The sequence below is a fragment of the Toxotes jaculatrix genome, chromosome 17, assembly GCF_017976425.1.
Source record: "Toxotes jaculatrix isolate fToxJac2 chromosome 17, fToxJac2.pri, whole genome shotgun sequence".
In the NCBI taxonomy this organism is placed as follows: domain Eukaryota; kingdom Metazoa; phylum Chordata; class Actinopteri; family Toxotidae; genus Toxotes; species Toxotes jaculatrix.
The window spans coordinates 7,996,002-8,014,241 of record NC_054410.1 but is presented as its reverse complement, the minus strand read 5'-3'; the positions used below and the strand labels follow the sequence as shown (position 1 = coordinate 8,014,241).

The 18,240-nt window shown below is 40.9% G+C and overlaps 1 protein-coding gene across 1 annotated transcript in view; it reads right to left on the bottom strand.

The window, feature by feature from the left end:
* myo10l1 (myosin X, like 1) overlaps positions 1-10,534 on the bottom strand; it is a 36,681-nt gene extending 26,147 nt beyond the window's left edge. The window contains exons 1-4 of the mRNA XM_041061282.1: positions 10,453-10,534; positions 6,457-6,555; positions 3,584-3,621; positions 200-265 (exon numbers count right to left, since the gene is read on the bottom strand). Coding sequence (XP_040917216.1) covers positions 200-265; positions 3,584-3,621; positions 6,457-6,555; positions 10,453-10,534 — 285 coding nt within the window. The remainder of the gene's footprint in view (positions 1-199; positions 266-3,583; positions 3,622-6,456; positions 6,556-10,452) is intronic.
* Between the last annotated feature and the right edge of the window lie 7,706 nt (positions 10,535-18,240).

The window sequence follows — 18,240 nt, the reverse complement described above, 5'->3', positions numbered from 1 at the left end:
TTTAGTGTATTGCACCTCACGCTGGATTTTTGTGAATTTACCAAAGCATGGACTTGAACAAATCAATTTATATTCAAAGCCATAATGATCAATCAAACCAAAAATAAATAGCGATCTTGTGTTAACTGGTGTAGCACCGAGTCGTTGCTGATGTGATGAATGAAGGATCATGTTGTTAGGGCACAGTTTCCAAAATTACCCAAGTGTGAGGGTTGAGAAGAGGCTTGAGCCCTGAAAAGATGCCAGATGTGTGCATCTGAATGAACTGAGCAACAGAGGACGGATGGGAATGAATTGTTTTAGCAACAGATGGTCCCGCAGCCCCAAGCATTCCCTGACAACTTTTATCTCTTTTATTTTCCTCTCCTTCTTCCTCTCTCTCTTTTTTTTTTGGTCTCTGCCTTTTTTCTTCAACTCAGTCTGACATACACACACACACACACACACACACACACACACACACACACACACACACACATACAGACATACTGATGATAACAGAAAACCAGTCTTGCCCCAGGCTATGGAGTTAACCACACAGAAATCATTCACACACACACATACAGTAAACTATATATATACACACTGCTGAGCAGCTCAAGGTAGGGCTTAGGGGAGAGAATGTCTGAAAGCTTTTGGATACAAACTTTAACACTGCTGCCTTTTTCCAGACACAAACTCTTATCTGGAAACCTTTGCATCAATGGTACAAGTAGGTCCTTATGAGGACCTTTCACTGACTACATTCCTCAGACCTTACCTTTAATTTTGAGTCACACATGCCTTAACATGCTTTAATATCAACACTTAAGCTAAATTACATAATAAACAGAAAAGAAAATTTCAAAGGTATTACCAGTTATTTCGGTACACATAGACGTCTTTATGATATATGTTTATACAAAATACACATGGATATTTTGTTTATGTGACAAAAGCTATGTGAATTTGGAAATACAAACAGGTTAAAATCATTTTTATCATGAAGCAGACAGGCTATTTATTCATCCAGATCTTTTGAGGAGTCTTTCAGGATTCTGGAAATACCTTCACAAGAGTGGTGAGTTTTGTTAAAAAATGCTCTGGGATATAAAAAAAGATCACATTTTTATTTTTAGGACTATAGGATTCTGTGTGGAGGCTGAGCTCTGCAATTCACTGCATGCTACATTTAAAGCTAATTCACTCTAATCTGTGCATGAAAAAGCCTCATTCATCTAGAATCACTGACAACTGAAAAATTCAAGAGTCTCCTCTCTCTCTCTTTGTTGTTCTCTCCTCAGCAACTCTCTATATATAGACCCCTCACCACTCCTCTAGATCCCCTCCCTCTCTCTCTCTCTCTCTCTCTCTCTCTCTCTCTCTCTCTCTCTCTCTCTCTCTCTCTGCAGTCAGTTGGCCTGTCTCGCCCCTAACTCCAGCTCGCCTGCCTGTCAGATTCCAGCACACAGAGCCATTTTAATGATGGTGATGCCATGACTTGACCTACTGACCTCCCCAGCCTAAGACTCTATGCTCACAGTTCACCAGTACTTCACTACATCCTGTTTTAACAGATAAAACGACCTCTGACCCCACTTAAACCTCTCATACTAGTCTGGAGCACCCTCGTGGCAGCTATACATACAGCATGTATAGAGTCTTCTTTCTCTCCCCAGTTTCTCCTTATGTTCTCCATAAACCAGAATATAATGTATGTTGCTTTTGTGTCTTGTTCTCTATCTTTCTCCCCTTTAAGTAAATAGATCTCTAGTCTCAGATCAATATAATTTACCTGAGCTATGTGCAATCTCTGGGGCAAATGCAGGGAACGGGAGACAGAGGGTTATAAATGACCTGCCAGCATTACAACCTACAGCCACCAACACCCTCGTACACCCCTTCTCTTCTTTGTTTCCTCCTCCCCTCCCCCTGTCTATTACTGGCCCAGACAGGCAGGAATGGCCATGCATGACAACAAACTCTGGGTCTTTCTCTGCGTTAAACGTTTACGTCTTTCACTCTTTCTCTGTTCTATGAAATCCAAACCGGACCACAGTCACACCCCCACGGCCTCCAGCTCCGTCTATCATCTTTTCGTCAAGCTCCATTAAACCTCAGCTAACCTCAATTGTCACTCTACCCTCAAACATGACCTCTGACCTCACATCTCAGACACTTCAGTTAAAAGAAAACCAAAACATCCTGCTCAAGAAAAGCCATTTGCTGAATTTCTTTGTGTAAGTTAAGAGAGTTAATTGACACGACAAGTGCAGTTGTTCAATTGTCAGTAATCTAATTTATATCATTTCAAGTAAGCTATAGAGACCATTAAGTTTACATGTACTTTAGTATCCGGTTTTTGAGTCTTATCCTGGTTTGTGTCATATGTAGGATATAGAACATAAGCAAACTGGTTACTCATCTCCACATTTACACGATTCTAACAGTGACCTGGTTTCTCATCCTCTGTATGAAATTCTGTATGAATTTGTGTCTTGAATTCCCAAGGAACGTTCAGAAACCTGGATAAGGTGTTTACATGCCACAGTGTCCTGGTTTCCATTGGAGTATTCAGTGTAACATATCAGCGTTTCTCAAAACCAGCTTAAGGCCTTATCCATGTCTTTGAAAGCAGGGTATGATGTTTACGTGTGCAACACATAATCTGGATACTCATGCACATGAGTTGGTTCTTTGGATGATCGTCAGATTAAACTTTTTTGATAAACCTTTTTTTTGCTTATTGTGTAAATACACAGGATAAAACATCGAAAAACCCAAATTAAAAGTGGCAGAGAAGCAGCAAACAAACACTCTTTCACATCTTACACGGTTGCCCGTGACTTGAAGTACATATGAGTAGAATCATTAGGATGATATGATGCGTATAATCTCATAATAATAATCTCAAAAACATATGCCTCTCTCTTCATATGTAACAACTTGTCTATGCAGAGGGAAAAGCAGCAAGGTTGATTATACCAAGAAGAAAAATGGAAGAACTATTAAGAAAATCCTGACCATCTAATAATCTTTCATTACTGAAAAAACAAAAGTCGGCGTCCCCAGAGCATTTGGCCCAGACGCCTGAACAGCTGTATGTGTGTGTGTGTCTGATAAAGGCCTTGTTTCTGCTCGGGTGACCACATGGACACCCATGCCATTTGATTGAGGCATTGCCCTGGAGAGAGTCTCTGATGAAGGACCTGAGACACATTCATGCCCGAACAAACACAAGTGAATCCTCAACGCAAACATACGGTCAGTGTCTGCAGGCATACACACACGGTACGAACGTTGCACTGCACATTCAACAGACACGCAACTTAACATCAATTCACCTTGTTACATAAAAACACACAAACACAAACAGTCCAGATAAAAGCGTAAAATATCTCAAATATTCTGACAGTGATATGAGATGTTGGTGCCTGCCCCATTGGGGAAAAAGGGAGAAAGAAGTTTAGTTAAGAATAAGAGGGCCACATGGTTAGCTGGCAAAAAGAAAAGAGGAAATAAAGGTAAAAGAAAAAAGAAAAGACAAGGAGAAGAGGACATATATGAATGACAGAGACAGAAAGAGAGAAAAGGAGTGACTCACAGGAACAAGGGCATATATGACAACCTGGCTGCCATCGACTGACAGGAGAACAGAGAAGAGGAGACAGCGAGGACAGGGATACAGAGAAGACGGGGACAATGGAGATGATCATGCAAAGAGCAGAAAATGGGTACCAACGATTAAAAACAGAGGAGGATGAGGAAGACACAGAATGACACAAATGAGACACATGAATAAATGATGACAGAAACAGCTGACCAGTCAGCACCTAATGGAAGACAACTAATGACCAGAACGGAGGTAGGAGGACACAGCAGGGCCTCCGGAGACCAAAGGTCAGGGGTGCATTTAGAGATGACTTTGAATGTCTGTGTGTATGTGTGTTTGTCTAGCTCTGGCAGTCAGCCTCAGCAAACTCATTAACAACAGTTACTTCTGCCACAATGTTAAAGCAGCACCTGATACACACCCAAGACTCACAAAACACAACCAACAATTAATAATTCAACATGACAATGTCTTCAAAATTGTCCTTTACTCTGAGTGTTTTAGCACATTTGGACATCTGACAACAGAATAAATATTACGGTGTATTGCACCATATTTGTTGGTAAAGCCCCCAATCCAATCCTGCCTGTGCTCTCCCTATGATGGATGTCTGATCTGATCTGAGTGGATGTGGGTGTGGTTGTAAGAGCTTATGTAAGTTAATCGGGCAAGAGAAGGAGGGAAAATATGCTCCTTGTCCAGCCTTTGTGAAGATATTTTCATTATTGATAGTTTGTGAGTGGAAACTTCCTACTTCCTTTGAGTTAATGAGTTATTCTGTAATGTTTGTTAACATTTTTAGAAATGTTAGCACCTTTTCTGTCTGGTCTTCTTCTTGTTCCTGTAGTTGATAACTGAAAAAGGACATAAAAGTAATTCACCATGTTTGTAAAAATAAATAAGGCAACATCTAGTCACATAGCAATATTTCCCAATATTTTCTGCCATGCTTAAGATATTTATTTAGTGTGGGTAAATAATTATGGAAACTCTGAGATGCACAAAATTAACATCTCCACAATTCTTATGAAAGTAAAATTGTCACCATCATGACATCAGTCTCCTGTCAATGCCAAAATCCCATTGGAGGTTAAGATATTTGTAGTTATTTATTTAAAGTTCAATTCAGTTGAACTAACTGCTCACTCTGCTGGACACTATGCACTGCGTAATATCAAACATGCCCTTTTGGCACTAGTGCTAGAAGCGCTGGTTGTTAGAGAGGGTACTGGCAGATGAATGTGAGTTTTTTTTCCTCTAGAGCACCCCAGCCTGTGTTAGGGGCCTAAAGTGTGTCAGTAATATTCCATTAAAGGTGATTGTATTATCACCTTTAATGGAATATGAAAAGCTTTCAGCAGATTATGGCTGCTGGAAGGAGAGCAACAACATGTGTTTATGTGTGCAGATGTGTGTGTGTATGTGTGTGTGAGGGCGGGTGTCACCTGGCCTATATGAGTCACATCTGTCCTTGGGGGAGATTACAGCTGAAATTCAGCTGTAGGTAACTGAGGGATTTAAGCTTCAAATTTACAGTACAATTATCTTTCAGTCAAAGGTTTCATATAAGAACTTTTTCTGATCTGTTGGTTGGACAAAATAAGACATTTGAAGACATGGATTGTAGGAATTGATTTTAACTGACTAAAAGAGAAATTAATCAGAAGATTAATCAACAATGAAAATAATCATAAGTTGCAGCACTAGCTGTATAAATACAATATTTTATCATAATTACATCTTTATTTTAAACCTCATGATTCCATGATGTAAACCAACAATTAACACTAAAATGGCTCCTTTTCAATGTCTTTCCAAACCGACAAAATGTCCTCTATTCTATTCGAGAATAGAGATAGAACGATTGACTAATGTAGTACACAAACCCCCACACATCACGTCAAAACTCTCGCACACAGTTACTGTAGATACAGAAGTGTCACAGGTCTTAGGCACATTGCCTTTCCCCATTTGGCTGCTTTACTTTTATTCTGGAATATCTGAAGCTTTAGATGGATAACCTTTTTAACCTGGCCTGAATTTCAAAACAAACACATGAATGATTTATCCAAACTAAACCAGATCAGAGTCTACCGCTAAATTACAAGCAGGGATAAAGGCAGCAGATAGAAGCAGATGTTAATGTTATTTTGTGCGTGTGCGTGTGTGTGTCTGTGCAACAGTGTGTGTTTGTACAGTGCAAATCCTCTTTGAGAGGCCAGTTTTGAGCAGTCTGCTAATTATCACATTCTCTCTCATCTTGGATTAAACTACAGTCACACACCCCCACCCCCACCCCTGGCACCCTGGCAACAAGACTCCACGGCAACAGTGCGGGAACAGGGTGCCATGGAAACAGCCTCTCTCCTCTAAGCATTGGTGGATTCTGGGAGATGGTGTTCAACTGCAGAGGATTGTGGGATATGCTGTCATGTATTTTTAAATATTTGTTTGTTTGTTTGTTTTATTTACTGTTTATGTATGCTTTTTTTTCTTACCCAGGGAAGAGGGCAACCCTCTAAAGATAGAGGGTGCAGGATGTTGTACAGATTGGAGTATATATAAAAAAAATTAGTTGACTGGACACAGGGTGGTAAAAGGTGTGTGTTTTAGAAGTAGTTTGAAAACCTGGAGCAATGTGGACATATACCATTGTAAACAGAATGTTTCTGGGTTTTAGACTGTTGGTCACACAAGATGTGAGAGAGATGTGAGAGAGAGAGAGAGAGAGAGAGAGAGAGAGAGAGAGAGAGAGAGAGAGAGAGAGAGAGAGAGAGAGAAAAGCAAAGCTGATACAGCTCCTGAGCAGAACAAATGTGTTTGGAGCTGCTGAATATAGGTCACACATCTCCAGTGACTGTTACCTTCCCTCCACTGAACCAGCTTCCTGCATTTCATACGAAACCCTGCATAATTTGGACCACAATCTATGGACATGGGTTCTTTGCTTTTACCCCTAAGTTCTATATGTCAAAATGCGTTGCACAAAAGATTTTCTTTTGTTTTTTTCCGGAATTAGTCGACACATACTGTTCAAGCTGCAAAAAATTGCAAACATGGAAGCTGCTTTGATGTCGACGTGTTTGCATGAATGTTTCACAGCTTATATGCAAGAAGCCATACAGAATGCATTCAGATGATTAATATTTCACTGAAGAGCAAGTTCTTTGCATGAAAAATCAACTTAAGTGTGAGAACGCTTTCATTGCCCTAGACTATGGCTAGTCTGAGTATGGTGTGTATGGGCACTCAACAAATTGCAGAGTTGTAAATAATATTTTACAGCCTGAGGGAAAGTGACAGAGTGAAGAAGAAAAAAGGAGAAAAAGAGTTGAGGACTGCTAACTGGGCAAAGACAGGACAGAGAGTGAGGCTATAAACAGGCAGATATAATATAGCAACAGTGACAGCAGGTTGAAGATAATGTGTCACTGCATCGCCAAAGCTGTTCTCTCCACATTCACACCTGTCTGTCTCATGGGTTATCAGTTCATGGTGGCTGTGCACCTGCAATCCAGTCCAAACCTATCACACACACCAACACAAACACTAAATGTCACCCCTGAGACCAAATGTCATCTACCTCCGTCTCATACACACACAAAAACAAACACAGAGATTCAGGTTTTGAGAGCAGAGTATTTCAATGCAGTTTCTTGGTAAATGGGACAGACATTACACTGTGCTGCTGTCATCTGAACACAGACTCGAGAAGGTTAGTAGTTTCCAGGATATGTGCATCCTCTGTTATGGTAAATGCACACTGGATTTGAAAGAGGTCCTCCCAATGGTATGAGAAGAAAAAAGAGGAGGTAAAAATAAAAACTACATCTCTGTATTGTTACTATTATTTGCACTTCATCTAATTGTATTTGCCTATTTGATGTCTTGGTGAGCCAAAGACAATTTTCTGCCCTGTTGAACAATTAAGTTCAGTGCTATTCAATTCTAATCAATTCTATGCAGAAAACAACATCACTGCAAGGTCCATTAACAGCTGTTGTGGTTTCAATCTTCCAATTATATCACACAAATCACATCAACAGATGGACAGTTTTCACATTTTTCATAGTTGATGTTAAAACGTCCATTATCTGTGCATGTGAAGGACTTATCTATTTTACTGTCTATTGTCTGCCCTGTTTTTTCTATTCTAAAGTGCTTTTAAATGCAGTGCTGAGTGTGGGGAATGTCCTAAATGTGAATCTAAATACAGCTAACAATGTAGGGAAAAAAGCTGATGTTTTTACAAGAGAAATTAAACCATGATATGGGCCAGGGGTCAGCTGCACCACCTGTTCTTAAGCTCAAAGTGTTAATTAAAGTGGAGATCACTACATTAAAACAGACTGCACCACATACGCTAGTTCTTATGTAAAAATTAGTTGACCTGTCACTTCAGATTTTAAATGACATCTCAAATTCTCATATTTAATCTCAGTAAATGACCTGTTTAGAGTGAGACGACAAACCACAAATTACAAAACTATCTGAGAATAATTTACCTTGTAACATCAGCCACTTTCCCTCCAGGTTTCTCATCGTAACTTACAATGTATCCCCAGAAACATCCTCTAACTTTTATCATGAATGTTGCTAATATAACTACCATAAGCAGAAAAGGATTGATTTTAGTTTGTATTTAGATATTCTACTACTAACCAACCCGGTTTAAAAATGAGGGGATTATACAGTAGCCTAATGCCACCTGACATTTCATGCTTGGCTGGCTGGCCAGCTATCATGTTTTCTGCCTGGTTTGAGAGAGAGACAGAGAGAGGTCAGCTGTTCACTGTTTCTGGTTTAAAAGATAGAACGACAAATGGAGGAATGCAGAAGGAATAGAAGATTCAGGGATGGAGTGCTGAGGACAGTAGGAGTGAAACTAAGTGGATGGTGGACAGACACCTCCCAAGAGGACTGATTACTCTGTACGCCACTGCATGAAGTCATCTTTCTGGGTATCAGGACTATGAGCCTGAACATATAACTCAATAAGTTACTCCATTTTCAGGTCTCACATAAGCTTTCAGAGCCTGTGCTGTGTGGGGCTGCAGGGTTGGTTATGTGGTCATCTGTGAATCAATGGTATGATCAATATATTACAGACAGACTGATGGGAAATGGAGCAGGAGAGGTGGATGAACAGTGGGTACAGAAAGTATTCAGACCCCCTTAAATTTTTCACTCTTTGTTATATTGCAGCCATTTGCTAAAATCATTTAAGTTCAATTTTTTTCCCTCATTAATGTACACACAGCACCCCATATTGACAGAGACATTTTTGCAGATTAAAAAGAAAAACTGAAATATCACACGGCCAGAAGTATTCAGACCCTTTGCTCAGTATTTAGTAGAAGCACCCTTTTGAACTAATACAGCCATGATTTTTTTTGGGAAAGTTTTTCACACCTGGATTTGGGGATCCTCTGCCACAGTGATCTTTGGGTTCTTCTTTACCACTCTCACCAAGGCTCTTCTTCCCCAATTGCTCAGTTTGGCCGGACAGCCAGCTCTAAGAAGGGTTCTGGTCGTCCCAAACATCTTCCATTTAAGGATTATGGAGGCCACTGTGCTCTTAGGAACCTTAAGTGCAGCAGAATTTTTTTTGTAACCTTGGCCAGATCTGTGCCTTGCCATAATTCTGTCTCTGAGCTCTTCAGGCAGTTCCTTTGACCTCATGATTCTCATTTGCTCTGACATGCACTGTGAACTGTAAGGTCTTATATAGACAGGTGTGTAGCCTTCCTAATCAAGTCCAATCAGTATAATCAAACACAGCTGGACTCCAATGAAGGTGTAGAACCATCTCAAGGATGATCAGAAGAAATGCACCCGAGTTAAATATATCAGGGTCACAGCAAAAGGTCTGAATACTTATGGCTGTGTGATATTTCAGTTTTTCGTTTTTAATAAATCTGCAAAAATGTCAACAATGGGGTGCTGTGTGTACATTAATGAGAAAAAAAATGAACTTAAATTATTTTAGCAAATGGCTGCAATATAACAAAGAGTGAAAAATTTAAGGGGATCTGAATACTTACGTACCCACTGTAGCATTTTGATGTTGCTGTATGATCATCCTAAGGGTCACCATGGTTATGTCATGTAGTCATTTGCCTTTTTTTTATTGTTAATATGACACATTATTGCCAGAACTCAATGCTGTATCCCCAGCAACAGCTAGAAGAAGAAGGGCCTAGCATGGACACTGTGGCCCTCACATATACCCACACAACTACTCACACACACCAATAAATGGCATGACATCACTGCAAGTGTGAGAGCATTTAAACCCATATCAGATTAACTTAAGAGGGAGGAGGATAAGTAGCCTAGCTTGTAGAGGATGAATATTGGCATCAAAGTCAGTGGACAAGACAGCATTTCATCAGACTGTGTCCACGTGCCACTGGCTGGTAAGAGTGTGAACCAAAACACAAATGAAATGGCCCTCCATTTCATTTGTGGAGGGGAAGAGGAAGGAGGCTTGCATCTCATGAGGTGGGTGACGAAGGAAGGGAAGAAGGAAATATAGAAGTAAATGAGAAGTAAACTGAGGGGAAAGCTTGACACCACTCGGGATCAGACTGAAGAAAACATCGGTCTTGATTTTACAAGAGTGAGAAAGGTTTGTCAAACAAATCCCAGGATGCTGGAGGTGAAATCCTACAGTAGATTTCTCCCAGCAGGTGGTGGAAGAATGAGCAGGAGACTGAATTAATAACCACTGATTTACCTAATATTCAATTATGATTCCAGTTGTTAACCATTCATCTCCCTCCTGTGTCATCTATTACATCCACACACACACACACACATATCCCTCATCCTGCTCCTGCTCCTCCTCCTCTTCCGACTTTCCAGATAGCCACCCTCCTCCTCCTCCTCCTCCTCCCTTTTCACCCCCTCCTCAATTCCCGCAGCCGTGTACCGGCCCATACCCACCCATAGATCCCCGCTCCATCCCATTCAAAGCGCACTAAAAAAATAAAGTACAGAAAGGATGTCTTCACAGCGGTATGGTGTGGGGATATGTTTGACAGTAGTGATGTTGCTGAAGGCCAACACGGTCTACCCTTCGTTAACAGATTGGCTTTAATCCGAGAGCCTGTCTTATGGATGCAAAAGCCCGTGTCAGCTCTCGTTTGGCCAATTTATCTGCGGCTCTGCTCTGAATTAATTCACCAAGCCAGCAACACCAGGCCTCTGATGCTCTGCAGTGATAATAAAATGACAGGAGTTTAGTTTATTTCCAATCGATACATGGATGGACACGCAAAGATTCGGGCCTATTCCTTGTGTTTTTGCAGGGGACGGTCAGGGATGGTTCCAGTCGACAGAAGCGAAGCAACACCTGCCCTAACCAAACCCGACGTGAATCAAAAAGGAAAAAAACGTAAATGCATCTTGCTGCAAAGGCCATGCATCGGTGCAAACCCTGGCTATATCACGCCGCCAACGCTTAATCTGTCATTAACGTTTAGCTCAGTAACCCTGACACATATTCTCCATGGCTTACCTCTGTAAAAAACGCCTCCATCCTCCCTACTCCTCCCAGACGACGCGCGCCCGGCCCCGCACAGCGCAGACACCGGCTCCGGTTTCGTGTGCGCAAATCTCGCCAGCGGAAGGGTGAGCGTGCTTGTCAAGATGTGGTAAAGGTAGCGTTGCCTCTGTGTTGGTGTTTCCCATTCACCAAGCGTTTATCTTCACCACCAAAATCGCTCAAATTGTCAAACACACCTCAGCAGCTCTCGGGCTCGATGCGCAAATAAAGCCACAAAAAAATCCAAGGAGGCAGAAATGAAAAATGTCCACGCCAGGGAGCCGTTGGAGGAGTGCTGATTGTAGAGCCCCGGTTATCCAGGTCTGCCTTGTTTCAGTGTCCCAGTGTGTGTGCATGTGTGATTGCGTTAGTGTGTCTGTGTGTGTGAGAATGTGTGTGTGAGGTTGTGAGTGTAGTGCGTGGGGTTGAGAGAGAGGACCAGTCCGAGGGCAGAATGAGCTTGACGCTCTCCACCGCACACACCGACGGGGCGGTGCAGACACAGCCTCCTTTAGTACAAAACACACACATTCAGCTCACATACACACACACACAGGCAGATATAGGGCAGTATGTTGTAGATTTGAAGCTTTACCGCTGTGGTTAACACTGGACTAACATCTGGATTTTTTTCCGTCAGAAAAAAACCCAGCTCTTGTGTCATTAAGAAGTCTATGTTTTGGGAAACGTTGCCTTGGTTGGTGACAACCTGAAGAGATGAAAGAGCCTCTGTCCCACTTGGCCCAATTACAGGTGTTGATTCGGAAATGAACCAGACTGTCCAGCAGCAACACCAGCCTGTCAGCTTTCATCCAGCAGTAATCTCTGGCAAGATAAAGCCATTAGGTACAACTTATAACCCCTCTATAAATGGTGACTTATCACAGATTGCTACTGCGTTTATTTCCATATACATACCTACTTTTGTTTACAAATTATTGTTGAAAGGTGAAATAGAGTTTTGAGGGGCTTGAGTGGGTATGAATATGTAACAATGCCTAGGAAGAAATCCCCCTAATATAATGATGTCTAAATTACCCAGGAGGCAAAACCTGTCATCACTGTTCAGTCTAATGCTTCTCCAGAACCAGACCACAAAGAGAAAGAGTGAGGGATGGTAAGTTAATATTTCTGTATGATCTTTCTTAAAATGCCTCCCCCTCATGGCATAGGAGGAGGAGGCTTGGTTACAGGGTTAGTCAGAGCCCCTGTAGGGTGAAAAATGATACCTCACAACACATGCACACACACATACACAGAACCAGAGCATGACAGTGGGGAAAAACACCCCAAAATCAAGGGGGATAATACACAGTGTCCCCAGTGACACCAGTTTGTATGAATGAGATAGAAATGGATAGACAGCTGGCTTATGTGATGTGGACCGTGTGTGGTTTTATTCTCCTCTACAGAAGACCAGGCCGTAGGGGCCAGGTGCAGCTATCAGCAGCCCAGCAGGCTGAGGCCTCTCTGGGGTAAAGTATTGTGAAGCTCAGCTTGTTCCCTCTGGAGCCCTGGAGGTATTGAGGGGGGCCTCCTGTATGCATGTGTGGAAGTATTATTTAGCTGCACCCTCCATCTTTATCAGGGAGACAGTTCAAAAGCTAGACCCAACAACGGGCCCCCTTTTTTGTTAGAAGCGTGTGTGTCTGTAGGGGGTACACACACACATATGCACATACACAAACACTCAGGAAATGAGACCTGATCTTTGTAATCTTTACTATGACCTGGCCTGAAGGGAAAAGAGAAACTTGTGTGGTGAACCTGATATTTCACCAGCATAGACCAGGAACCCTTCATCACACACTCACTGTAAACAGTAAGAAAGATTGTCTGGGTTTACACTGGAGGGGCTACATGGCTGGTGTATAAATATCAACCAGAATAATAATCCATATAGACAGGGCACCAAGCCCTTTCCATACCCACCTCAGCATTTGCAAATGATTAAGTCAAGATTGTCATAGTGACACAAAAAACTAATTTCCTAGAGCCTGTCTTGGCTGCAGACACACAAAACCCAGTTTATTTTGTGGTGATGCATTCAGGTACCACAACCTGTTCGTTGACACAGGACTAACAGAGGTGACAGCTCTCTCAGTTTGATTAGCTGGCCTGCAGCAGTGCTTACAAATCATAATGGGCTCTCGTGTTATCTAAATTGTTTTCTCAGAAGTGTTTCTTTTAAAATTTAATGAACCCCGTTCTGAAGGACACTGACATTGTTTGCCATTTTGTGAGAGAAGTGGAGACTGATGTTCTGATTGTATGGAAGATTTTGAACAGACAGTGCGTGTACTGATTATTCCATGTATGACACACCTCTAGACATTGAACAATTAGTTGATCAATAAATTAGTCGATCAACCGAAAATGTATCGTCTTTTAATAATTGGTAATTATTTGAGTGATTTACCAGGCAAACATTTCTAATAGATTAAACAATTAATGAAATAATTTTTGTTGTAGTCCCACATTAACAGAAAGTCATGCTTGATTGATTTTTCAAAATAAAATGTTTGCTAAACTTCCTATTATAGTTTATACTGTCTGCACTAAACCCCTCCCAACCGGCACCCCAGGGTGCAGAAAACAAAAGCTCTGAAAATATTTTTTGATCTAGGTCTGCATGGAAGTCAATAGACCAAATGCATCAGCCACAGATTTGCACAGAAAAATCCCAAGAGCGAAAAGGCTGGAGGGTCACTGCTATAAGTAATTACATGGCTAAAAGCCATCGACCTAACAGACGTCTCATCTAACATGCACATGTGTACAGGAACACACACATGCATGGTAAGCCACACACACACTGAAATACACAGACATCACAAAGTCTGGGCTATTAAATTCTCATTACCATGACAACACCAGGACTGAGTGACCCTCAGCACTGAAGTGTGGGATAGATTTTGTTCCCCGCGAGTCAGGAGCAGAACTCTGCTTACTCATCTGACCACAGCACATCCTCTTTCTCCTTGATGTCTCCCTCTCCTCTTACTGCCACTCTGCATGTACTGTATATATGTGTGTGTGTGTGTGTGTGTGGGGGGGGGGGGGGGTGTAAATCTGAGGAAAGTGTGTGTTGTGGACAGATCATCAATAGGTCCTCTGATTTCTGAGGGTGAAAATACAGACAGATTACTGAAGTGCTCAGACCTGAGGCTACTCAGTCATGATGATGAGTCTTCATCTATATGTACATATGTATGGGAGCATACTAACAAACAAGACTAACATGCAGTTAACCACAGGCAAATCATTTTTGCTAACTGGTGTGTGAGTGTGTGTGTATTTGTGCACATGTCATATGTTGCATGTGCTAATAGGTATCAGTCACAGTGTCACAGCCAATCAGTTTTATGACCTGAGCATCCATAAATCTATCTTCCTTTATTACCCTCTTTCCTTGTCAGCCGTTCTTCCTCTGTGACCCGACTCTCTCACTCCAGACACATCTGTTTATGGCTGCCTGAGAGGATACGCTGAATCAAAGAGGCGCACGGAAATGCCCTGATTGATCATCAACCTTATTTTGCATACTGGTTTACTGCTAAAATGGGACAATCCAAAACAAGGCCTGAGGGTCAAATGTGGTTCTCAACAAGCTCTCTGTTTTTTTTTTTCTAAAAGGTCACAGATAGGCAAAGATGCATTGTCTGGTGTGAAATCTATAAAAAACATTTTAAAATGTAGTAATGCAACCATATAAAGAACTCATCAAAAATTCTTTAAGACAAAGCTCCTATCAAATATATATTATACCTAAAAACCTTCAACATTCTTATATAAAGAACTCTGGTATGCATGTGTTCTGCAGAAGCTTTATTAAAACCCTTTCTTCTATCTAAATTGTGGTTTATACACACACACAAGCAAACAAGAGGAAATGCAATACTGAGCAGATGAGGTTACTTAGTGTCTCTAATTTGGTTTATTTTGATTTACTTCTCTACTTCTTGGTATTAAACTTGTGCCAGCGGTGGGCAAACACTCCTGTCCACAGCGTCACTTCAGCATCAGTCATTCCGATTCTCATCAACACATGCAACACATTTTCAGATGTAAACCTAAAGGAAGAAAGCCATGAGTCAAGAGTCAAGCCATGGATATCCCACAGACTGAATACCTCAATTGGTTGTCAGAGAACTGTAGTTATATATTTAATACATTTATGTCATGGTCATAAGGAGATGGAACAATAACATCAGCTAAAATCACAAGGAGGGATGCGGATATTCTTAAGGTGAAAGGTGACTCTTCTCTTTAACAGAATAGTTCACATTTTATTCACTTTCCTGCTTATTGAGAAGACCAGCTGTTTCCCCCTGATTACAGTTTTTGTGATAAGCTAGGCTAACTGACATCCGGCTGTGGCTTCATATTTGCCGCACAGATGTGAGAGTGGTATCAACTTTCTCTTACTCTTTGTAAGAAAACAATAAAGTATTTTCCCAAAATGTCAAACTATTCCTTTAAAAGCAGCTGCTGTAGTTACTGTTGGGTGTTTCCGTTGTTTTTTTCCACTTCCTGTACCTCCAGCTGGTTTCTATCGGTCTTCACATGCCAGCATCTTTTCATATCGATTTTCATTTCATCTGTATTGATTATAAACTACTCTGCTGATACTGGCCAAATAGCCTTTCTGTCTGGTGAGCGAGTCTGAAGGACGTTTGCATGTCTGCGTGGCAAGGCTGCACAATGTTAATGCATTTACAATAGACGGAAAACAGAGCTTTGTGCGGAGAGAGTAAGAACAAAGAGACTGCAGAGCTAAAACACAATCTAAGCTGCAGAATTATTTGTTAAAATCGTAAATAATGTCAATGGATAATGAATAAATGTTTTGAATATTATCGCCATTAAAGTAAAAAAAAAAAGCTTCTTCATGTTACAAAGATGGTAAAGAATTAAGGGGGAAATTTGAAGAAGAATAAGAGCTGCCTCAGTGCATATGGGGGACAATCAGTGCAGTCTGGTGTCAGAGTTCATTCCCACAGGACCATCACAATGAACGATACTGTGATTCATTCATTCATGTCTAATGCACACCAGACACACACTTTCAGAAAGTGACATATTTGATGTCACCTGATCTGTATGACTCATGCAACACATACAGTTTATGGCCCCAGATTCAAAATGAAATCACAATAAAGAAGGACCAAAGAAGGTCGTTTTCAGAGAAACACAGTGGCCTGTCCTCTTTTTTTAAATGAAACAAAATGTACTGTAAGTTTTCAAGTGATAATTATGATCAGCAGACCATGTCATGTATCACCGCTACTATTCAGCACTAAAGCGAAAGACTATTTTAAACAACCTATTAGGCCAACAGTGTCATATCAGCAAATTATGAACAAAACTTTGACCCCTCTCCTCTCCTGTGATGGCACTACTGCACAGTTTTATATTTTTAATTCAACACATACTGTACATATCATAACTGAGAAGATTTTTTGTACTTTTGGTGTGATTTATATTTTAATCTTTCTCAGCGTCATACTAGACAAACAGGGTGATTTCCATTGCTCACCCTCTACATGGGAAGATGAAGGCAGAGATCAGCTATCTCTTTGTTCAGGTTGCCTCTGTTTCCCTCATGTAACACACACATGCTCACCCACATTCATACAAAAACAATCTAACCTTCCCTACATTAGTCGTATATCTCCACTTAAATCAAGAACGAACAGGAAATTAATATCAGTGTTCCATTCTGTATGTGCGTGTGTACATGTCTATGTGTTGTTTTGTGTCAGGGGATATAAAGAAAAAAGGTTGACTAGTATGAAAAAAAATATATGACCCAATAACCAGGTTTTGTATCATCTGATACAAAACATAATCTAATTAAAAATGTACACAAAGTGGGAATGCTACCCATTTATGATAGATAGTATATGAAACTGTTCAAAACACACTGTAAAGTTAAAAAGGTTAGAAAGGTTTCCTGATTAAAATCAGAGACCATAATCAAGACTAGGATTGAAGGCCAAGCATTCATTATCAATATTTGATATTTGACACTTTCTGATGCTCAATTATCTGAATTTTTAAAAAATGCATATGATGATAAAAGAAAAGAAAAATCTGTGTGTATTGGACACACTCAGAGTATTCTTAAAAGTCTGGCTATGGCTCTGCAACCACATTAAAATCATTTAGAATTGAATCAGGACTGACAATATTTGAAAACAATCTCTCAATAATATGGAGATAAACATTAATCTCTGTACCTTCCCAGCCCTACAGGATGGAGGGCAATTAGGGCTATTGGAAAACTGCCCCAGGGGTACCAGCAGGGAGAGGAAGACAAGCTACAATTTAAATTTTAAAAGGAGGTTTGGGAGAATGATGTGTGCATCCCTGTGTGTGGGCATTTCATACAGAGTTGACTTTACATGGGTGCATATACGGGAAGGGATGTGATCTAATTAAGATGCTCTAGAGAGATGACTTCATCCTGTTTCCCTTTTCCCTGCCCCCACCCTGACCACCGCCCAAGCACTCCCACCTGCCACGCCCTACTGTCACCCCCCCCAAACACAGCACCACCCAAGGGTTACATGGCAGCATGACAGCACGTCTTTGGACCAAATTAGCTGTCAATGCAACCCCCTAATTCCCGACAGACAGTGGGGTAATTTAATCAGCCAGCTATAGCCTGCAGCAGAGCACACATGCTTATAGACACACACACAAAAAGGGCTAGAATTATTATATCTTCCTATAACACAAGGACTACTTATTCAGAAGCAGATCAGGACTAAAGAGATGTTGTATTTCATATGAGTGTGTTAATTAAGTTTTGGCAACAAACTCATACACATAATTTAACATAAAAAAAACACATTCAGCCAAGCAACCCTATTTTCATTTATCTTAAACACTGCGTGTGCTGCATGCTCCTACATGCTGCATGTAGGAACCTAATCTCTAAGCTAAAGCTAAGCTAATCAGTGTAAGATTCCTGTTGTTTGCATTTCATCCACTGGAATCAGGAACAAGCACAAAAATGTTTTAATTCAGTCAGGACAGAAAAGTGATCTGTGCTTCCTTAGATCAACTGCACCATCTACAATTTTACCCCCAA